This window comes from Bos mutus, chromosome 3, assembly GCF_027580195.1.
Source record: "Bos mutus isolate GX-2022 chromosome 3, NWIPB_WYAK_1.1, whole genome shotgun sequence".
In the NCBI taxonomy this organism is placed as follows: Eukaryota; Metazoa; Chordata; class Mammalia; order Artiodactyla; family Bovidae; genus Bos; species Bos mutus.
Window position 1 is genome coordinate 102,812,765 of NC_091619.1, and position 23,297 is coordinate 102,836,061.

The following is a 23,297-nucleotide window of genomic DNA, read 5'->3' on the forward strand; positions in this document are numbered from 1 at the left end:
TGTTGACCAATGGTGCTTGGAAATAACTGGATCTTGGAGTCAGAAAGTCTGAAGCTGTTCTAAGAGTGGCTTCTCTCCCATTCCCATCCAAATCTGCCTACCCCCAATCCACACGCATTTCAAAACCACGTTTCTAAAAACCAGCCATTTATATCTGCTTAGGTAAGTTACAGAGGGAGTAAGGTGGTATATTTACAAGTTGGTTTGTCCAGATATACTATAACTTAGTGTCTGTATTTAATATTGACAACCAAAAAATATATATAAATATCTTCCAACTATACACAGCAGGGCAGGAGTGTCCAGGTCTTCTTGAATAGTGAGTTCTCGGTTTCCCATGGCCCTCCTCCTCTCATGGTGATCATCTGGCCCTCAGTGCAAAGGAGACTAGCACCTGGCAGCCCAGTATGGCCCTTCCCCTCTCCTCCCTGCACTCCAGTGCTCCCAACTGGTCTCAGGCAAGGAAAGGTTAATTTGAGTGGTTGGATAGGAAGAGACGGGAATAGGCAAAACCTAATGGAGCCTGACCCCTAGGTTTGGGAGACCCAGGCCCATAGAAGGGGTGGCCATAGCCACCTCTTGGGGTAGAAGACTCATAGTTTGCAGTTCGATTAGTGTGTCCTTAGGTCATAGGTCCGGCCCTACAGATTAGCTTGGCAAAGAAGGCAAGTGTCTAGGCAGGGCTTGGTCCCCACCCTCAGGCACTGAGCCATTTAGGGTGAAGCCAGGGATGTGGGTGAAGGAGACTCTGGCTGATAAAAAAATAATAACAAAATCAGTAATAAAAAATTATAAAACCTGTTGCTTGTCTGAATAGATCTGAGCAACAGTCTTTTGTTAAAATCCTGGAGCCGTTAGTGTCCTGAATATTCTTCTGGACATCACTGCTGGCTGAAGGAAGGAGGCCCCAGGCCCGGCTCTGCTGAGATCTATCAGTTTGAGAGTCTCATCCAGCTGCCTGTGCTCTGAGAGATCCTTGGGCCACTGGGAGCAGACCGGGCTGGTGGTGTGGGACACCTCACACTTGGGAATCAGCTCCCAGGGGGTGGAACAGCTCCTCAGGTGTCTTGTCACTTTGACTTGCTCCTCCCTGCCGGAAGCCAGAAGCAATCTCATCGAAGGTCCGGCCTTTTGTCTCGGGAACTTTGAAGTAGGTGAAGATGAAGAACAGAACCAGGAGCACGGTGAAGATGATGAAGACGTAGGGTCCGCACAGTTGCTGAAAGACACATAGAAACACTTGGTTGGAGACCTGCCCCTACATCCTACCCTTAGGATGGACGGTCACTTTACCTTTGGGTCCTTGATCTGAGAAAGGGAACACCCACCTACAACCCAGGAGCACTACAACCCAGGACTCTGCTGCACCTGGCATGTGATAGAAGCAGATTCTGATGGCAGAACAGAATAGACAATTCAAAGCTAAGGGAAGAACCCTGGAGTGGAGGTCAGGGTTCTGAGCCCATAACCTGGCCTTCTGAGCCTGTTCCCTTCCCAGTGTGATTCCAGTAAGGACAGCAGGGACAGCATTTTGCACAGCACTATGGGGTCCTGTGTGCAGGAGAGAAACGCTGAGGTGTGGGGACTCTGGGGCTCTCACCTCCACATACTGGAAGCACATGCCCACAATGAAATTCGAAGTCCAGTTGGAGAAGCCAGCGACGGCAATGGCAGCAGGGCGAGGGCCCTGGCTGAAGAGTTCAGCCACGATGAACCATGGGATGGGGCCTGGGCCCACTTCAAAAAAGGCCACAAAGCCAAAGATGGCCACAATGCTCAGGTAGGACATCCAGGGCAGCCGCTCCTGAGGAGGATGAGAGGGGAGGAAAGTTAGGCTGGGCTGTGCTGGGTCCTCAGAGGAAACCAACTCCAGGGGCAGCCCAGGGCAGGCAGGAGGCCTCGGGCTGGCCCTGGATTTCCTGTGTGACTTAGGCACCCAGGGCCAGCTCTCAGTGTTCTCATCTGAACAAAACAGCTGAAGCCCCGCATGGTGGTTGTCGGCTTGCATCTGCCTCCAGGAACGTCACGTAGCTGCACACAGGAGGTGCTAAGAAGAGGGCCCTGTGGTCCCCTGGCTCTGGCTGTGGAGTAGTCTGCTTATGGCTGGAAGATGTGGAAGAACATTCCTGGGGGTGGCTGTCAGAGGCTTGTAAGGTACCCAGCTCAGGACCAGCATTGGGCAGGCATGAAGTTCCACAGAGAGCCATTCTCGAGGAGACCACAGTAGAAGAGTTATATGGTTTTGTTCCAGATCCCAGATCCTCTGCTTATCACCTGTGGCATGCTGGGCCTCTCAGTCATCAACGTACTCTCTAAGCCTTGGTGCAGCTGTAAAATGAGTGTCCTGGTGTTTTCCTTGCCCAAACACTGGATAAGTGAGTGGTGTGTGAAGTGCCTGGGATAAGGTTATCATAGAGGTTATAGTCACAGGCTTGGGGCCAGCAGGCCTGAGGTTGATTCCTGGCTTTATCTGCTGCATTACTGACCTCACTGGGAAAGGGGGTGGGGGGATGTTTCCTCACTGGAGAAGTGGAAATATTGACTGAACTACTCCTGTGCATTCTGAGGACTAAGTGAGATAAGGCATGTTTCCACGCCTCTGTGGTAAGGAGACCATTGCTTTCTAGGGCTGTTTACAAGAAGAATTGAGGCTGTGGAGGAAAACTTTGCAGAGCAGCTCCAGGGGCGAGGGAACTGGTGGGGCTGGAGGTGTGGTGGTGAGAAAGCATCAGGCAGGGAGGAGCTGGTTCAAGACCAGGTAAGAGTGGAAAAAGACAGCCCAAGGAAGCCGAAGGTCCGGCCCAAGCCCGGGGCTGTGGGTGGGGCAGAACGAGGGGGAGGGCAGCCCCACTTGGGGTCCGGATGCCATTGGCCAGCTTGGGGCTGAGATGAGCACCTTGGGATGCCCACGTGAGCTCCCCCTTTCCCCCTCCTCTCTCCCTCCCCCCTCCCGCCCCCCCCCCCACCCCCAGAGCATGGCAACTCACCAGCAGCGCCAGCGCGATGGTCATGAGCACTGCACAGCCTGCCATGCCGGCCAGGCCTATGAGGTGCAGGGTCCGCCGGCCGGCTCGTTCCACCACAAATAGCTGTGGGCAGAGAATGTGTCAGTGCCTGATACCCCTCTGAACACACCTTTTCCTCCAGGCGGGTCCCCCCAAGTGCTGGGAAAGCCACAGGACACTGCAGAGATGGAGTGGCAGATGGATCACCTCTTCCCTGGGGCAGGGTTTGGGGACTACATAGGATCCCAAGGGGTGAGAGCTGCCCTCGAGAGCCAGATAGCTGAGCATTCTGGCTGTGGCCTTGGGCCAGCCGTTGCACTTCTCTGAACATCAGTGTCAACTGTTTGATCCCAGTAATGAACTTGACAAGTTGTTGAAGATGAAATGAGAGAGCACTTAGGGAGCACGTGATGCCTCCCTGGCTCGCAGTAAAGACTGCTGTTCAGTCACAAGGCCCGGAGGCCCTGAGACCGACCACAAGCTGGACCCCAGCTGCTGGCTGGCTATAGGTAACAACGTGGAAGACTCACCGACACGACAGTGAAGGCTGTGTTGACGATGCCAGAGCCGATGGTGGCATACACGGGCTGCTGCACCCCTGCCTTCTCGAAGATGCTTGTGGAGTAATAGAAAACCTATGGGACACAGAGGTAGTCGGGGCTCAGCTGGGTGCCATGGCTCTTCCCCGGCCTCTGTCCCAATGGGTGCAGAACACACGGTCAGTAAAGCATGAAGAGGACACTGCCCCAGGGCCCTTCTGAGTTTGCGTTCTAAAGGAGAGCTGCTCCTCTGGCAGGGGTCCGTCTGCTGTTTCAGGTGTGGGATCTGTCCACAGCACGCCTTGGGCCCCAGGGATTGGCGGGGGGGGGGCACAGGAGAGGGTGGGTATGGGGCACTCACAGCGTTGATGCCCGACAGCTGCTGGGACAGCTGCAGCACCACGGCAATGAGGATGGGCTGACGGTAGGCGGCTGAGCGGAACAGCTCCAGGATGGTGACCTTCTTCTCCCGCATCATCTGCCGGCTCTCCTCCTTCATCTCCTGCAGGTCGCGGGTCACGTCCGCGGTCCCACGCAGCTTCTTCAGCACTGAGGGGGCCGGAGGGAAAGCAGGGATGGCTCAGCGCGGGGAGGAGGCGGGGGCCGGGGGCGGGGAGGGGCAGGGCCCGCCGTACCGCTCTTGGCCCGGTTCTCCTCGTTGCGGTTAATGAGCAGGAAGCGGGGGCTCTCGGGGCAGAAGGGCAGCAGGATGCACTGCAACAGGGCTGGGATGAAGATGACGCTCAGCAGCAGGGGCCACAGTTCCTGGTTGCCCATGATGGAGTCCAGGCCGAACACCTGGGGGAGGCAGGGTGGAGCAGCGGCTGTGAGCCATCGGCTCAGGGCTCGCTCCTGCCCCGCTCCGCCCACGGGCCTTTCCCTGCTTTAGAAAGAGGGCTCTAGTTCTGAGTCTAGTTGTGCCACTAATGTGAGGCTTAACTTCTCTGAGCGGCTTCCCTCATAGCTCAGTTGGTAAAGATCCGCCTGCAATGCAGAAGACCCCGGTTCGATTCCTGGGTTGAGAAGATCCACTGGAGAAGGGATAGGCTACCCACTCTAGTATTCTTGGGCTTCCCCTGTGGCTCAGCTGGTAAAGAATCCACCCGCAATGCGGGAGACCTGGGTTCGATCCTGGGTTGGGAAGATCCCCAGAAGGGAAAGGCTACCCACTCCAGTATTCCGGCCTGGAGAATTCCATGAACTGCATAGTCAGTCCATGGGGTCACAAAGAGTCGGACCCAACTGAGCAACTTTCACTTAACATCTCTAAACCTTGGTTTCCTCATCTGTGACAAGGAAGAAGCAGGACCTGCTTAACAGCATTGGTTGGGGGTGGGGGTGCCTGGGGTGGGAGTGCCTGGTGGGATAAGATAGCAGGATGGCAAATGTGTCTGGCAGGGGGCAGGGGGACTGCTACTCTGCCACAAGATGATTTGGGGATGGAGAAGGGAGAGCCCTGAGAGAGGGGAGTGTGTACGTATATACAGGTATTAGGGCCCGGAGGTGTGAGAGAGACGGCATGTTGAGAAACCAGTAGGCTGCCCTGTGCTTGGGTCCCCAGGGTGAGAAGAAAGGATGCAAGGCTGACTGGGCAGGGATGAGAAGGGCCAAGGCAACTGGACTTGCTCTCCCACCAGGAATGGGGAAGCGGGGAGGGTGATGAACGTGGTGTGTTCTTGGGACCTGTACCCCGGATGTGTCCACGAGGCTGTGCTCTGCAGGGCTGGAAGGCTGGGCGAGTTGAATCTGGACACACACCCGGGGGACGGAGCCATGGGTGGGTGCTTACCTGGGCGATGAGGATGCCGATGACGATGCCTAGCTGGTGCAGAGTGCCCAGGGCCCCTCGAAGCTCCGTGGGGGATACCTCCCCCACGTACATGGGCACAAAGCCAGTGGTCAGGCCGCAGTACACACCGATGATGAAGCGACCCAGGATCAGCATCTCAAAGGACTTGCCCAGTTTTGAGAAGCCCATGAGCACAGCGGACACGAAGGCCAGCAGGTTCATCATCAGCATTGAATTCCGCCTGGGGGGTGCAGGTGAGGAGTGGAGGAGGTCACAGGTCAGGCAAGTCCCTGGAGACCCCTGGAAACCCCAGGGGCTGGGTCACAGATAATTCCCTAGGACAGGCAGGGAGGGCCCCCTCACCCCCTGACTCCAAGCTGGGACTCCCTGGGCAGGGCCAGAACCCCTTCTGCTCACCGGCCGAAACGGTTAACAAAAAGGCCCACGGAGAAGGAACCAATCATGCCTCCCACCGAGAAGATGGCCACGGACAGGGACCAGAGCGTGGTCAGCGTGGCGGGCGGGATGGGCTCCCCATAGCGCTGGACCCACGTCTGGTTGTAGAACTCTTCAATCACCTGCAGGAGAAGCAGCAGCCTGGTGGGCGAGGCCAGGACCCAGTCGTCCTCTTCTCTCACACTCCTCCTCAAAGAGGACCACTTTACCCCAGGATGCTGGAGGGGGTCCAGCCCCTGGTCCCTCCCCTTCTGTGGGCTTCAGTCCCCCCACCCCCACCTCCTCATGAGAAACAAGGGGCTGGACTCTGTCTGCGAGGGAGAGTGGTGCCAGCTCTCACACCTCCCCCAGGTGCAGGTTCCAGGGCCCTGTGATTTCTGGTGCTCAACAGGACTTTCTGGGGATGATGGAAGTGACCAGCACTGGGAGTTCAGGCAGTGCAGAGGGGCTCAGAGACAGTGCTTCCGCCTGCATGCCCCCTTTTCCTTCAAGGCGCCTAAGGCCACTGGCCACTCTGGCTCTCTCCCCAACCCCTCTTGCTGGGGAGGAAATACAGCTGAACAGAGGCCCTGGGAGGAAGGGAAGAGCAGGCTCACTTTGCACTCAGGGCCTGGTGTGAGCAACTTGCACCCAAATGCTCGTGACACCAAGCTGCTGCTTTCTATCCACCAAGCCCAGCCCCCCCGCCCCCCCCGGCTGGCCTGGGAGATCCCCCTTGAAGGACCCACGGCCTTGTCCTCCCTCCCAGCTGGGAGGTTAGGGGAAAACCTACAGACAAGGAAGCAGTTCCAGGAACTGGAGACACCTGTCCTAGAGCAGGCTTGCCCGCTAGCCCTGCCCCCACCAAGGGGAGGGCCTGGCCGCCCAGGCCCAGGACAGTGGCAGGTGGGCAGCGCCGGTTCTGCCTGCGCACACTCAGTCTACTCTCAGGTGGCGCAGATATGTGCCCAGGGCCTCAGGACGGGCCAGATCCACCCAGCCACGTATGGAGCTGGGCACAGGGCCAGTGTACGCAGAAACAACTTCCTGTGTACCCATGCCATCACACACTCACACACACTCGTGCTCACATAATCTGAGTATCTCCGGCTTCAGCAAGTCACAAACCTGCACGCCCCTGCGGCCCTCACCACCTGCAGCTCAAACTCAACTCCACACCAGCCCATCCCAGGCGCACCCCTCGCCACCTCAAGTTTGGGTACACTGGGCAGTATGCAGTCTCTCACACAGTACGATTCCCATCGACACTGCTCTTTGACTGTCCCTAACCTTCCCAAGCCCCACGGTCCCAGGAATGCCCAGTCAGTGATCTATTCGTCTGCCCAGGGAAGCTGGACTCAACCAAGTTCAGACTCAGCTCTACCCCTCATCTCCAGGGCAAGTATCTGTATCTCGAATGACGACATTAGCAATACCCACTTCATAGCGCTGTGGGGAACTAATGAAACGCACTTGCAGTGCTCACACGGTGCTTGGGACCACCGCTGAGCTGAGGAGCCCGCCACGTTTCGGTTCTGACTCAAGGGTAGCGCAGGCCACCAACAGGCTGGTGGAGCCTGCCCATGGGTCAAAATCACGGCTCCTGGTGGTATGTCTGCCTTTGGCCTCTGCGCCATTTTCTCACCTTCCGTGGTTACTCCCCCTGAGGGCCCGCCCTGCCTTACCACGCTGAAACCTTTTGAAATCCAGCTCAGAGGGTTCCAGGAGTCTGTCCTCCCTGAGGGCAGGGACCCCAGCGGATTCTCCCCAGGGCCTGTCCCAGGGCTCACGCAGGATGAAGGAAGCCATGAAAGGGCTTAGGCTCTCCTCCTAGCAGCCCTTACTTCTACCAGGGGCACAGAAAGCAGATTTCAACCAAACAAACACAAAGTGCTTGTGTTCTTCAAGGGACAAACCCAACCCCAGAGGAGGACTGCTTGGGCACAGCAGTGCTCCATTTATCAGGCTCTGCAGAGAGCAAGCTGTCCTGGATAAGGGAACTGCCCAGATAAGTGACCCTCACCCCTCGGGGGCCCATTGTCTGGGTGGAAATCTCTCTCCCTCCTGTCCCTTACCCTCTGCTGCCCTGAGCAACTGGACATACAAGCAGGGCTCGAGGGCACTCCTGACCTTGCGGCTCTGCAGGGCCAAGGTGAGATGTTTGCAGGTGGCATTTAATTTTTGCATTCTGTAGTTTACCCCCACCCTCTGTGGTTCAGATGCTTATCTCACAGAGCTCTCCACACATCCGTTTTAAAATCTGCCAAGCCAGTTAATGAAGCTCGTTGGAATTGTGTGTAAAGAGTCAATATGTATAGTATTTAAGTACTGAGTGCTTACTGTCTAAATGGGTTTAAGGGCATGAGGCTGAGGTCTTTAACCTTCTCCTTGGGGTTTGGCTGGAGATGTTGAGGACCCATATGTAAGTGAGGTGTCGCCAGAGCCTCCCCAGTTACATCTCCTGAATGTGGTGACAAGTCAGAGGGACCAAATCCTGTCCTGGGCTCGCTCTTTCTTGGCTCTTGAGCCCCTTGCTGCTTTGACCACTGTATGGGGTTGAGGGAGGCTGAGCAGCCAGCCCCCTCCACCCTGGCCCCAGGTTCATCCTCTTCACCCCCAGCAGTACCTCCTGGCCGAGTGGAGGCTGCCTAGCAGGTTCTTGCCTCTGGAACTGGTGCTTGAGATTTGTGGGAAGAAGCCAAGTGAGGTTTTCCTTTCCTGCGTGTGGTGTATAGGCTCTCTGTCCTCCCCTGCTGGGGGTCCATGCCCTATGTGGGGGGTGAAGCTGACCCTTGGCTCAGGAAAGGCAGAGGATCCCTCAAGAACAGAAGAACCCTACACGGGGAGAAGTTCTAGGGTCACCTCTCCCACCCAGCCACTGCCCTCAGCATCATCCAGCAATGGCTGGGTGGCCCTCAGGGAAGAAGAGCCTCCTTAGTGTTAATCGCTCAGTTCTATCTGACTCTGTGCAACCCCATGGACTGTAGCCTACCAGGCTCCTCTGTCCATGGAATTCTCCAGGCAAGAATACTGGAGAGGGTTGCCATTTCCTTCTCCAGGGGATCTTTCCCAACCCAGGGATTGAACCTGGGTCTCCTGCATTGCAGGCAGATTCTTTCCTGTCTGAACACCTCCTTACTGCTTTCTTTAACTGGGTCCCACAGACCCAGTCTCCACATTGAGGCTCCTGGCAGCCTCCTCAGCCCTGGCTCACATGTACATCTTCTGAATGCTCCAGCCTGGTTATGAGTGGTTATGAGTCAGGGAGATACCCTTGGTCCTGCCACTGCCCTGCCTCCCACTCAGCAGGTCCCATCCCTCAAATTCACCTCCTAACCTGTCCTCCTCTCTACCCACGCAGCACCTGTCCTAGGTCTCACCTGGATTCCGCTCCTGACTCCTCCCACCCACTGAAGCCAGATTCCGATTCCCACCATTACTCCCAGACTTGGCAGTCAAGCCCTGGATGTCAAGTGGACCAGGCTCAGCCCTCCTTGTCTCTGCTCCCCGTCCCAGCTTGTTCCCAGTCCTTTCCCGCTATGTGCTGAGAAGAAAGGGCGGGTCCTGGTCGGCCCTGGTGCCAGACTCTCTGTCCAGGCATCCCCTTATTGGAGCCAGAGGGCAGGGCTCACTCGGCGATACTGTTGGGGCCAGCTTGGAGAAGCAGGATGCCCTGGGCAGCTGCCATCCCTTTCCAGTAACAAGCTTTTCCTCATTCCAGCCCTTCTCCTAGGGGTTAGGGTGGGAAGAGGTTTGTATCACGTCTGACACCCCCGTCCCTTCCATGCCTGAGTAACTGTGGGTGAAGGACCACACATCTGCCCGTCTAGAGCGGAAGTTCTGACTTCCTCTGTGTCAGGGCAGTGTCTGTAGTGAGGCTCTGGGCGTGAGGCAGAACCCACTGTCTGGCACTTGCAGTAAGCTGTTTCATGTGTCACTGTTGTCTCAAGGAGAGAAACCACCTCCTTGAGAGGAGCATTAGGGACAGAATTTTCCATTTTTAAATTGCTGAAAAACAAAGCATTATCCTAAGGAACGTATAGTACGAGAAAGAACTAGGCACTTGCCTTGGGGAGTAAAGCTCTATCTTCAGACCTTGCTGTCAGCCCCAGGCCGAGGGACCCAGCAGGTCTGCAGAGCCCCAGGGCACAGACTTCATCTGGGGGTGGGCTGGGCGGGTGGTGAGGAGAGCTTTCAGATAAGATTACTCATGTTTACAGGTAGTGAGTCCCCTGTCAGCAGGGAGCATACAAGTCAAAATTTGGATCAGGGATTGGCATAAACAACTCATATAAAAGGCTAGATAGAAAATATTAGGGTCTGCTGACCACATATGGCCTCTCCTCTGTTGCTTATTTTTCTTCCCTTTCTCTTCAAACTTCTAAACATGGGAAAAATCATTCTTAGCTCACAGGCCCTACAAAAACAGGGTGCTGGCTGGATTTGGTCCCCCTGCCAACCTGTGTTCTAGAATTCCAGACTACTGCCAAGAGAAGGGGTGTATGTTTTGGAACTTCTGGCTGGTCTCAACTTCTTCCCTGGAGAGGCCTGGTCTTCTAGATTATCTGGAAAGGGAAATCAATGCTCTCTCAACCCTTTCTTCTCTCTTTTAGACGTACTGTCAGGATGAGGGGGGTTAAATAGCCACTCAGTCTTTGAGCTCCAGTTAGAAGGAAGAAAGGACCGGCTTGTCCAGTTCAGTCCCTATTTCCTATTCCTTCCCCACCTCTCCCCCACATCTGGGGCTGCCCCCACCCCTCAGCCCAGAGGGAATGTCTCCACAGCCAGCTCAGCCATGCTCCAGGGTCAGCTGGGAGTTCAGAGACAGATGCTCCAGATGGGGCTGGACAGATAGCTTCTGGGTCCCCCAGGGCCTCTCCCTGGGGCCTGGGGAAGAGGCCCAGGCAGCCAGATGGAGCTAGAAGCTGGGCTCCACCCCCAGAGCAGATGACTGGACCACCCAGGTTGCTTTTCTGGAAGAGTCCTGACCTGGCTTCTCTCCAAGTCTTCGCTCTGACCTCCTCACGGGTCCATGGCCTCTAGGGTCTCCCCTGCAAACACATCTTCATCTCCCCTGCTCACAGCTCACACCCTCAGGATGAAGTGTCTCTTCCCACCCCATGTGGCCACACCCCCACGTGGCAGTGCCATCTGAGCACCCCACACCTCTGCACCTTCACCTCGCCTCTCTTTTGCCTTCTGCCTGGTTAAGTGTTGGGCACTTTCCCTCCTCTGGAGAGCCTTCACAATCACCTCCTCATTACTGCAGTGGTTCCCAAACAGGGGCAACTTGGTCCCCCTCCGCCCTGGGAGGGGGTGATGTTTGGAGGCATTTTGGGTTGTCACCCTGGTGGGGACAGAGGCCAGGGATGCTGCTAACCATCCTACGATGCATGGCACAGCCCCTGTAATGCCAAAGAACGATCTGGCCCCAAATGTCTACGGTATTGAGAAAAACCCTGGTCCAAGGGCTGGTACCCTCTCCCTCCCCCTTGTCTGCTTCAACCGTCTGTCTGCATTTCCATTGCTGCCCTGGACAGCTAACTAGGACAGGTAACCGTGAGGCCCTGTGTGCTCCCTCTACACTAAATTTCGACATGGGCGCGGCCTGACTTATCTGGGTCCCAGCGCAGGGCTAGAGGTTGAAAGCACTGTCACTAATTGAAAAATAAGCCATGAATCTGAGGGACTTGAGAGATGACGGAGCTGTGACAGGCTGTCATGGTGTAAGAGGCTGTGCAGCTGTGTGTGGGAAACGGAGACGTCTGTGCGTGACTAAGCTTGACTCGGCCTGAAGTCGGAGCAGGGAGGAGCAGCTGGGTAGCAGTTGTTGGCATGTAAGAGTGTTTAGGCGTCTGTAAGTGCAACTGCCTTTTCTTCTACGGGTGGTCAAGAACACAGGCTGGAGCCAGGCTTCCTGGATTTAAATCCCAGCTTTATCGCCAGCTGTGTGTCCTTGGTTTAATTGCTTAACATCTCTGTTCCTCCGTTTCTTATAAAACAGGGATTACTGTGTCTACCTAATGGAGTTAATGTAAGTAACAATTAAATCACTATTTCTAATGCATTTGGAACAACAGCTGGCGCATGGTAAGTGAGCTGTAAGCTGTGAGAGTCTGTGTAAGTGGAGACGCGTGGAGGGGAGAGGGGCCCAGAGCTCTTTGGATCCAGGAGGAGATGCTGCCTGGGGCCTGGGCTGGGAAGCCCGTCTTGCCTCCAAGTACTTTCACTCACCAAGCTGGGCTGTCCTGGGCAGACCTCGCCTGCTCTCTAGACCAAGTTCCTCCTTTGGCAAACAAGGAACGTTGAGCCAACGGCCCGTCAGGCCCCTTCCAGCCCAAACGGTCTGGTTTCTGAGGGTGCCTCAGACTGCCTGACACTGTCCCCTGGCCAGGAACTCAAGGTTCCTCAATGGCCTTTAGTCATCCCTGTTGGCAGCTCGGCCATGTGGGGAGGCGAGGCGGTCCTCTCCACCCAGTGCGGTGGTCAGGATGCCCTTGCTCGTTTGTTTGCTCTCTGTGTGGCTGCGCTCCCCTCCACCCCAGGAGAGACAGGAGGCCTGGAGTCCATCTGTAGCTCAGCCTCTCACTCCCTGGGTGCCTTCAACTTAGCCTCCAGGCCTCCTTTATGAGCAGGAAGATAACCTTGGCCCTACCCACCGTGTGGGTCTTCTGTGGGGGAGATAATTTATGAGAAGGTGCTTTGTAAACATTTAAGATAATGTTATGATTAATTAACCACTTCCAGGAGGAAGCCCTCTGGGGCCTCTTTTATGGGGGAGACCGAGCTCCTGGTAATTAACAGCAGCACTGGCATTCTCGGCTCTGGTGGGGCAAGGTCTCCTCTGCTGAGCAGGCCACCCCAGCCAGCGCAGCAGTTTCCCAAGAGAAGCGCTTCTACGAGTGGCCGGCCTTGTGGCATGGGCTGTCAGCGGGACACCACGCCACCGCATCTCTGCACAGGCCTGCGATTCCGCCCATCTGTCCCCTGGGGCTGGTTTGCCCTCCAAGGTCTAGCACAGCTGCCAACTCCTTCGCTAAGCCCTTCTTGTCTCTCCCGTCGGCCCTACCCCCAGCATTAGTCATTCCTTTCTCTCTGTTCCCATAGCACCGAGGAGCCCTCCACTATTAATACTCTCGCTGTTCCCAAGGAGTCTCCCCTCCCCACCCTACCCCCGCCCTCTGGATGGTTCTGGAGGGCAGGACAGGGCTCAGCTCTGACTGTGTGTCAGGCAGCTTCCTGAGGGCTGGGAGGTCTCTGCTGTGTTCACAGCTCATCCTGCCTCAAGTCTAGAACGCTGCTGGTTCGTCCCTGTGGAATGAAGGTGTTGGCAGAAGCACTGTGCCATCCTAGAATGATGGCTTTGGCGCCTCCCGAGGCAGGACCGTTGCCTCTGAGCCCCGCTGTCATCTCTCACTCTGGTGTCATCCTCTCCCCCCTCTTCACTTGTTAAGTTTATCACATTTGCTCCTGGTTGAGAAAATCTATGGCCAGGCTTATGAGAAGTTGTTTGTAAGGCGCACGAGTAAACAGGCAGAATGCCCAAGAGCACGCCCCCTGGAAACACCACGCAGGTCTCTCGCCTGGGTCCCCAGAGGTTGGCTGTCCAAGTAACCTTTGGACAGGTGCCCGCAAATGCTCCCGTGAACATTTACAACTGGACCTCTGTGCTTCCCATTAGGCTTCCAGATTCCCCGCCCACCTGCCACTGAAATTCTCACCTTTCACCGGTAGCTGATTAGATGGGAGGCCCCGAGAACTGGAGGATGTCACTCTGGGTTTGTCCACGCCTGTGCCCTTGGAAGTGTCTTAGTCCCTTCAGGCCAAGTGCAACCCCCACAGCCTCTGCTCCACCACTGCCTGCCTCCTTAAGGACCCCCTACCCCCCGCCCCAGCTTCACCCTCTCCTCTGCCGGTTCCTGACAACCCCTTTAAAAATGAAGTTTTTGTATTAAAAAAGAAAAAAATCCTAGCCCCACAACCCCTCTGGCGACCACTCCTTTCCTCCTCCTCCACCAGTCCCTGGGAAGGGCTGTCTCTGCTCTTCCCACCTCCCTTCTCCCTCTTCAGCCCACCGCAGGGGGCTTCTACCCATGGGACTCCGCTCCATCAGCCTTGGCAATGCAAGGTCACCATCGGGTCTTCTACATTCAGCCACACTGGGCTGCTATGCCTGGGTCAGCCTCTGGAGCTCGACAGCATTCCCTCAGTTGTCCACATCCGAGTGCCTGTTCTTACCGACGGGTACTGCTCTAGGGACTGTGGACCCTCGTCCTCAGGCGCTTCCATTCTTTCTCTGGCTCAGGAGGACCTTGTCTCCCAGCTTAGAGGGGCCTGCTCTCTTCCTCCTCCTTCCCAGGACCTTCTAGCAGTGGGGGTGTGATCCAGGGCTTGACCTTCACTTCTCTTTTTCACTCACAGTCTTTCCAGGAGATCCTTCTCTACCACTAGTTGGATACCAGTGACCCAGCTGTTGGCTTTCTTCCCCTGGCTACCCTCCGAAGAAACAGACCCCTGTGTCCAAGTGTTTGTATGCTGTGTCACCAAACCTCAGTTCCTGCGTGTCCCACAGCCCTACCTTCTCTTTCTCCAGCCCCAATGTCAGTCAAAACTAGAAGCCAGTTTTAAACCCCACTCTCTCATCCTCAGGCTGAACCGATGACCAGCTCCTACTCAGTGTTTGTTTTTCTAACCCTCTTACAACAGCTGCCTTCTCACTGTTGCCTCGTCTCCAGTCTCACATTCTCAGACCCAGCCCACTGCACCAGACGCCTGAATCATTTCCCTAAAATGCAAATCTGACCCCCTCTGTCCTCTTCAATGGGACCCTATTGTTCCCACCCTGAAGGCCTTCCTCCCCAGCTCGGCCTCCGCGCTGGTGCCCGCGTGCCCATTCTCACTGTGCCCTGCCCTGCCGGGGGCTGGAGACTCTGCATATGAAACTGCCGACCACAAGGGCCCTCTGTGGTCTGCTTCTGGCTCACCTCGTCAGCCTCCCATCCTTCTGCCTCCTCCCATTCTACCCTAGTGACACACAGACTTTCTCTCCTCTGGGTACTTTCTTCCCACCTTTGTGGGCCCCTGCTTACTACAACCCTGTTCCGTTTCTGGAAAACTCCTCTATCCCGCTGCCAGAGTCCTAATTCTGTCATTCCGTGTAACTCCCTGTGTGATCACAGTCAAGTGATCACTCCTGACATAGTGTCATCACTTAACCCAGTACTGCTCATCTCTGACTGTACACGAGAACCAGCTGGGGAGCTTTAAAACTTTGATGCCCAGACAGCATCCCAGACCAGTGAGATCAGACGGTTAGTGTCAGGGGACTCCGGTGTGCAGTCAAGTGGAGAACTCAACCTCCCTCTTAAGACAGTACACACTTTGTATCTGAAAGGATTCCCAAAGGGAGCCGACTCTGGGGCACACACCTCAGCATTCTGCTCAGAGCACTTAGCAAAAGCAGGGTTGGGACTGTTCCAAGCATGGGCCCGAGGTTGCCCATGGAAAAGCCCCATCACTTCCACTGCAGCTGAGCATGACTCAGCAGGCCCAGACTTCCTGGTGACCTGCTCCCCAGCTTTGGGCGTGGCTCCCACTGCCACCCTCCGCCTCTTTGGAGGAGGCCCCACTCTGACTCCTGATTGCCACCCCACTCCCCCAAACAGGCCCGGATCCTCGGAAGCCAGCCACACTCACTTTCTGGCCTCACCCGTCTGGACGTGAACGTGTTCATAGGACTTGTCCACTCTCACTTTGTCCTGCCCAGGGAAGGTGTGGACTTTTAAACTGACAAGGTGGTTGGTCAGGAAGACGGCCAGAGATTGTGTAAACAAGAAAGTTTGGCTTCTGACTCCACATCCCCTAGCTATGTGACCTTGAGCCCAATGGTCATTTCGTCTCCCCTGAGCCGTGATTTTCAGGTCTATAAAGTGGAAATCACAGCCCGATGTTATGAATGTACACAGCAGGCCTGATATAGAGGAGGGCCTTGTCACAGTCTCCTCTCCTGCCCCCTTCCTCTCCCCTCCTTCCTAAAGCAGTGGGCTGGCTAGGCTGGAGGTGCTCACTGGGGTCCCTCCCTGTCCGGACACTCAGGTGAACAAGTGAGAACAGATCTGGGTGTGTTGTGGGGAGAAGGGAGTAAACAGATATGTACCCCACCCTGGTTTCTAGGACAAGAAGCCATTTTTGCTTTGCCTGGCCCTGGGGCCTGCAAAGAGACAGGCGGTTTCAGCCTAGAGTGGGCTCCCTTACAAGGGAGCGTGCCACGTGTGCATGAGTGAGGGCACGGGTTCAGGGACCACCTGGCGAGGAGGTCACCGAGGCAGACTGATGTTGCTTCCTGGCTCCATCTCTTACTAGCTGGTGATGCCGGGCAGGCTCTGGCCATTCCCCACACCTGCAGGGTAGGAGTGGGAGTGGCTACCTGCCTGCCTGCCTTACAGTGCGGTGTGAGCAGCAGGTGAGAGAATCACTAAGGCAGCCTCTGTAACCCAAGGGCCACGTGAATGCAGCACTACACGGAGCATGGCTGTGTTAGGTGGGAGGTTGGTCGAGATGATCTATAAAGATCCCGCAACTCTGTGGGCCTTAAGATTCCAAGGCCAAAGCTACGAGTCTGTAACCCGTTAAGGGTCAGAATACTCGCTGGTGATGTCTCCAACATCCAAGAGGCAGGGTGAGCGTGCATGTGGGTGGGGTGTGGCGAGGGTGCACAGCAGAGCCTGCTGGTGCTGAGAAGCTAAGGGCGGGACAGCACTCACCTTCTGGGGGGCGTTGATGACTCCAGTGTTGTAGCCAAACTGCAGGGAGCCGAGCACTGCCCCTCCCACGGCCAGCATGAGGCGGCCTGTCAGCTTCTACAGAGGAAAAAAAAAACCCACACTGTTACAGGCATGTTGGGGCCCAGGTTACTAGAGGGCAGGGCTTGGCTGGCAGGTTCCCATTCAGATATCTTGCCTGATTCCTGGCACCACACCAGCCCTTCTCCCAAGAAACTTGGCCACTTCCTGACCTCAGGTGCCCAAACCAGCCCTGCCAACTTCTAGACACGGGGCTGGCTAGACTCATTCCTGGGGAGAGGGGAATTAGGGTCTTCTCTCTCTCTGTAGTCAGGGCCTGGCATTCACCTCATTGCCCTGGTGAATCCTGGGGTTGAGGTGGCCCCAGATTCTGATTAAGAGGTCCAGGAACCACTGCAAGGGGGTGCCGAATGATGTGGGAAGAGCAGCATAGATGGGTGGGGGAAGTACCCTGGATTTGGGGATGAGGATGCAGGTTTCCAATTCCAGCCCACTGACTTCCTTGCGCTGTGAATTCCACCAGGTAGATCCCTGTCCCTACTCCTCCAGGGCCCTTTTTGCTGCAAACCCTTGCCTCTAGTCACAGGGCAGATACCAAGGTGGAGACCAGTTCCAACTCACTCAGCGGGTTGCAGAGAACCAGGCTGAAGCTCAGGACAACCATCCCGAGACCACGAGCTTCCCGGGTTGTTTGGACACAGATGACATACCAGCCCGGAATGTGTTGCTAAAGTAACACAAGGTGAGTAAGAGCGCTGGGTCAAGGTGTTTCCAATGGGCAAAGGGCTGGGGCAGAAAAAGGGTGGGGGTTTGTGTCTCGCGGAAGTCAAGGGCAGGAAGGCGGCAGGCAGGGAGGAGGCCAGCCGGCAGGAGGGCCTGGGTGAGTGAGGTGCCTTGCTAGAGAAAGGGAGAGAACTTTTTTTTACCCCTTGTAAAATGAAGAAGCCAGTTAAGGCAGGCTCTTAACTAACCGAAAGAACGGAGCCTGGGGGTGGGACGCCAAAGAAACAACGGGTATTCACCAGGTGCATCACACACCAAACTTGGCACTGGAGGGGAGGAGTGGAGGCACAGGTCTGGAGCCACACCTACCTGTGGAGGGGAGAGCCTCAGCTCGGCCACGGCCTTGCTATGGGCCTCGGCCTCCCCCGCCAGAACACAGAAGCAGCCCTGACTTCAAGATCCTCACAGATATTGCTGGGTTTAGGTGTTAATTAGACAAGTTCCTAGTATGGTCTTTTCATTCTCTAGAAACCGTCAGACCAACGATTGCAAAAGCCAAGGTTCTCACGTCAGAGGCTGAAAAAGAGGAAGGAGGTTTCGGCCAGCCGGAGTTCAGAGCCCATTTCTTGTTGAGGCGGCAGGGGAGAAGCTGGGTCCTTCCTTCCCACGGCCCCTTTCTGGCCAAACTCTGGTCACTCATCCTAGACGGTGGGGCTTTCCTCCTGGCAGGCTGCACTCCTTTTCAATCCGGCCCCTCACAGCCCACCCTAGCACTCCCAGAGCCTCCTCGCAACTGCCTAGGGAGTCTTCAGACCCTGGACTGTCGGTTCCAAGTGGGTGGTGAACACCAGACAGACCTCCTCTGGGAAGGGGCCCGGCTGAGCCCAACTCCCAGAGTGACCAATGGGACTAAGTAAGAGGAAGATATCCCAAGGACAGGAGGGCTTGACAGTGGCTATTGAACCCCACACATGGGAGCTTTCTGCCTGTGAGTCACAGGCGTCAGCTTGGGGCTGGCCTTGGGGTTGGCCATCATCTGATACTAATGGTATTCAAGATATGTATTTTCCTGGTACACACAAGAATAAACAGGAACTAGCAATGCAAACCTATGATTTGAAGAAATGTGGCATGGCTATTAAATAGGGTACCTACAAAAGAAAGCTCTTTAGGTAGAGATTTGGGATATTCCTCTTGTTATAATTAAGTAAGAAGCAAGGCTTCAGAACGGTGTGTTGTATGGTATGCTACCTTTTGTGTGGAGGAAAAAAAGGCCGGGGTTGGGGAGAATATACATACCTCTTTACTTAAAAGAATGTACAAGAAAGGTAGCAGTGTACCTTGGGGATCTGGGTGGCAGAGGCAGGGTAGAAGGAACATTTTCATTTTCCATCCTTTTGTACATTTTGTCATTTTGTAGCACATGAATGTATCACCTATTCAAAAATATTTTTTACAAGTCTTGTGGTTTCATATTATTTAGAACACAGCAATTGAAACAAACCTAAGTGAAAAATGATACAGATGATATGCAGATCTGGTAAAAATCGAGCCCTTGCCTGAATGACACCCCAGGAGGGGCTCTGTGGGGGATCAGTACTATTACTACAGGCCCTGTCTCAGTCTGGCTCTGATGTGCCAGGGGTCTCTGGGCCTCTGAAGTCAGTCTTGGGGGCCCCACTGAGCAGCTGTGGCTCTGGGAGTGGGGGCTGCCACCTGTCAAGGTCAAACTCTGCTTTAGAAAACCTGCCCACCCAACAACGGGGTTATATGCACTCTACCCAGGCAGGCTGTTGCATCAGGACCTACTAAAAGGCTCAGTGATTCGTGCTCCCAGCCCTTTCCTGACATCAAGGAAAAGCATTAGGTCCATTGGGAAGGGGGAAACTGGTATGATCTGAGCTTCATCCAGGGCACTACGGGAGCCCTGCAGGGACAAACTTCTAGTTTCACCTGGGATGATCAATCAAAGGTGGGTTCCTGGGAGGTGACACTGGAGTTGGGCCGTGAAGGACATGCAGGGAGTCTGCCAAGGGGAGAAGCGGTGGCAAGACTGCATTCCAGGTAGACAGGACAGTATGTGCAGGGGGAAGTGGGGGGGCCCGGCACAGTTGGATTCAGTTCAGTGTGGCTGGATGCTTGATGCAGGGGAGGAGCATGGCCCTGCTCCTGGGTAGGCACACAGTGCCCATCTCTGCCCCTGCTGCTCCCACCATGCCCAGCATGATCACTACTGGACTAGGAACCAGGAGACCCAGGCTGAAAGGCAGAGTGCTGTTTCCCTTCACCTTGACATTGGTCTTTGTGGTAGCTTTGACTCTGGGTCTCAGTTTCCTCACATGGGAAATGGGGTAAGAGTGCCTTCCCTAAAGGCTTGCTGTTGAGTTCTGGGTCAATGCCCATCATGGAGCCGGCAGAGTTCACTTGACAGGTGTCTGCTGAATCAGGGAGGGATGGGAAGCCATCTGCCTCCACCAGCCCTGTGGCTGGAACAGAAAGGCAGAGATGCAGTCCATTCATTCAGCGTGTATTTATTTAGGTGCCAAGCTGATGGACTAGTTGATGAGAAGGGTTCCAAGTTCCACAGCTCATGGCTTTCTCATGGAAGCCTTTTATAGAGGTGGAGGAGCAACGCAGAGCCCAGAATCTGAGAGCCCTGGCCACCTATGACCACCTCTGGGGATGGGGCTACCTTCTAGAACACCCCTTGCCATTCCAGACCTTTGCCCTTGCTGTGTCCTCTATAGTCTCCAGCTTCTGCTCCAAGCAGTTGGGGAATACCCAACTGCTGTTCCCCCACGACACTGGGAACTGAATGGGACCTAGAGTGCCCAGAGTAGGATGCAGAGCTGAATGTTTGTACAAAGGTAACCGGTCACTTTTGAAATGTTTTGGGCAAAACTGGCTCTGTGAGTATTTATTCCCCCCCAGCACAGCATTCATCCTAACAGATTCCAACTTGATCATGTAGCAAACCCCTGATGAGGACTGGAACATCAGCTCTGAGGGGTGGAAAAAGCCTAATAGTAGCTCTCCAGCCTCCACCCCACCCCACCCCACAGGGAGGTAAAGGCCTCTGAGTTCAAACCCTGATTCTCTGAGGGGTGCCCCAGGCAAATGCCTGGGCTCAGGGCCCTGCACAGAGGCGGCTCTCACGCCCCCATCCCTCGCCATCCCCACCCCAATTCTGGGGGTCCTGAGGCCCACTGAGAGCTCTCCTCCCAGGAAGCCACCCATGAGGTGCCTGCCAGCTTTGGGACCTCTCCTCCCACACACGGAGATGCCGGGGGGCCTGGCCAGGTCACATAATTTGCCGAACATCATGCGTGGCCTTTTGACCTGCACCTGTGGGCCGGGCCTTTCCCTGGCACATGCTCCAGCCCTGGGCTCTCCTGGTCAGTACTGGCAGAGGGAGGGCATGTGGCCACGCCATTGAGGTAGGTCATTCCCTGTGGGAGGAGGGTCTGTGGGGAGGGTCCCAGAGTCGGGATGAGCCACGGGTGGCTCATATCCCTTCCTCCTCCCACAGCTCCCACATCGGGTGCACTAGAGCAAGGAACAATGACTGTATGGCCCTCAGTTCTAAGGAGGGTGGGGCAGGGGCTTATTGGATCCATGACAGCTCCTTTTTAATTTATTTTGTGTACATTTCTTTTCTAAGATTTCATTTGAACAAAATTCTGGTCAATACAAAAAGAAGCCCAAGAAATTGCAGAATTGCTGTAATGCTCTCCCATGATAGATGGGGAGCCTAAGGCCAGAAGGTAGGGGCCAGGATACTCAGCAAACAGAAGCCAGTCCTGGGACTTGAGTTCTTTGGATTCCTGGACAGAAATTTTACTCTTTGAACTCTTCCAGCCTTCCAGGTCTTTTTAAGAAGAAGTGTGATAACCCTGGGAAGCATGACCTTCAGGTGACCTGAGGCATTTATTTACTCCTCTCCAAACCCTTTTCTTCAAACCTTCCAGGGATGTCAGGGCTTCTGCACGGCTGAGCCACCCCTGCACACCGCGGTGGCCCTAGAGGCAAGAAGGTGCTCATCAATCTTTAAAGCAGAGAGTAGAGGAGGGAGCTGCCGCTTTTATCAGCACCGGCAGCACCAGCCAGGCCCCAGGCAGCGTGCCAGGGCTGCTTCCACATCCTGATTTAACCACCACCACCAGGCTATGGGGGAGAGATTGCTCTCGCTTCACAGAGGAGAGCACTGGAGGCTCAGAGAGGGAAAAATGGATGGCCAGAAGGCCTTTGGCTGCTGCAAAGCCTCATTTCGAGGGGTCTCTGCTGCCAAATCCTTCCTGCTCACGTCCTCCCTCTGCTTCCGGGTACTGGTGCCCGAAAGGAAACAAGGTTTCTACCTGGTGCTTCCTTCCTATGTAGGTCACATTTCATCCCAGCAACTTGCTGTGCCTTGCCCTGTCTGAGCCAGGACAGCCCAGACCCACACTCAGAAACCTCTTGGCCACTTGGGTTGATTTTGCTCTAAGCCCAGGTTAGTCAACTACGGCCCGTGGTCATGGTCAAATCCAGCCTGCCAGCTAAGAATGGGTTTTACGTTTTTAAGTGGCTGGGGGTGGGGGGCGGGGAGAGAAGACCAAAAGTTTGCAATACATGAAAATTATATTAAATTCAAATTTCAGGGGAGTTCTCTGGTGGTCCAGTGGTTAGGACTCAGCACTTTCACTGCTGTGCACCTGGGGTTCAATCCCTGGCCGGGGAACTAAGATTCTGCAAGCCACACGGTACAACCAAATAAAAAAAAAGGTTCAAATTTCAGTTACCATTAATAACATTTGATTGTAACACAGCCATACTTGTTTGTGAAGACTGTATTGTTTATGGCTCCTTTTGTGCCACAACAGCAGACCATGCGGCCCACAGAACTGACAATATTTACTTACTATTTGGCCCATTACAGAAAAAATTTGCCAATCTCTACTTTAAGTCCCAGGTGCTCTGAATGGCTGTGTGCAAACCCAACATATGATAGCTGCACAGGATTTTTCAAAACCTTCCAGGCAAAACCAAATCACCTTTCAAAAAGATGTTAAGTGCAAACAAACAACTGACTCCTTGAGCCAGCACCTGGGCATGTAGAGAAGCCAACACCCCAGAGAGGGACCTGTTCAGTGGGGAGGTGTGCCCCTATTTGACTATGAAAAGATTAACTTGATAAGACTATGGGAATATGCAACCCCAACACTCTCAGCTGACAAGGTTAAGTCCCAGCTCCCCTACTTGTATGACCTTGAAAAAGTTCCTTCTCCTAAGATCTCCTGTTCTTCATAAAAGAGGCTTCCTAAGAATAAGAAGTTATATTACTAAGGAAAGGCAGTACTTGAGGGCAGGTCCCCCACACCGTTCTGGTCAATGGAGATTCAGCAACAAACTAAACTGAATCCCTGCTTCATGGAAATTGATATTTTAGATGGGGCAGCAGTGGGTGGAGTGGAAGGCAGAATATAAATACCTAAAATATATCAGGTAGTGAGTGGCATAAAGAAAGAAAATGATGGGGACAATCACTTAATTCTTAATTAGGCAGGACATCTTATAGTGGAATATTATGCAGCTGTTGGAAAGAATAAAACACACCTATAGGTACTTGATATGAAAAGAGTGCCAGGGAAGAAAGAAAAGTAGTAAGCAAGTATAGAACGAACACTGTGTGTAAGGAAGGAGGAGATAATCACTTTATATCACGGCAAGTGCTGAAATGTGCAGAGACAAACACCATAGGTATTGGTGGGTGAACAGGATGGAATGCACGGGGCTACACTGAACTATGTACTAGTGAACTAGTGATCAAGTACACTAAATTCCATTTATAGGCACATATATACACATGCACAAAAAGAGGTCTGGGAGGGGTAAATACCCAATGATTACAACTGGGAGAAGATGTTCACTCTTACTTTGCATGCTTCTCTATACTTGGCTCCATTACTTCTGTAACTTAAAAAAAACTTGCAACCTGACCTAGAGAGGTAGGTATTATTTCTGTTGT

General features: G+C 54.5%; 1 protein-coding gene across 1 annotated transcript in view; it reads right to left on the reverse strand.

Annotated features, from left to right (window-relative positions):
• Positions 1-111: 111 nt before the first annotated feature.
• The window catches only part of SLC2A1 (solute carrier family 2 member 1), a 28,239-nt gene continuing 5,053 nt past the window's right edge, over positions 112-23,297 (reverse strand). The window contains exons 2-10 of the mRNA XM_005901364.3: positions 16,532-16,627; positions 5,751-5,911; positions 5,334-5,574; positions 4,180-4,342; positions 3,906-4,093; positions 3,536-3,640; positions 2,988-3,089; positions 1,601-1,804; positions 112-1,219 (exon numbers count right to left, since the gene is read on the reverse strand). Of these exons, the coding sequence (XP_005901426.1) occupies positions 1,019-1,219; positions 1,601-1,804; positions 2,988-3,089; positions 3,536-3,640; positions 3,906-4,093; positions 4,180-4,342; positions 5,334-5,574; positions 5,751-5,911; positions 16,532-16,627 (1,461 nt within the window). The 3' untranslated portion in view covers positions 112-1,018. The remainder of the gene's footprint in view (positions 1,220-1,600; positions 1,805-2,987; positions 3,090-3,535; positions 3,641-3,905; positions 4,094-4,179; positions 4,343-5,333; positions 5,575-5,750; positions 5,912-16,531; positions 16,628-23,297) is intronic.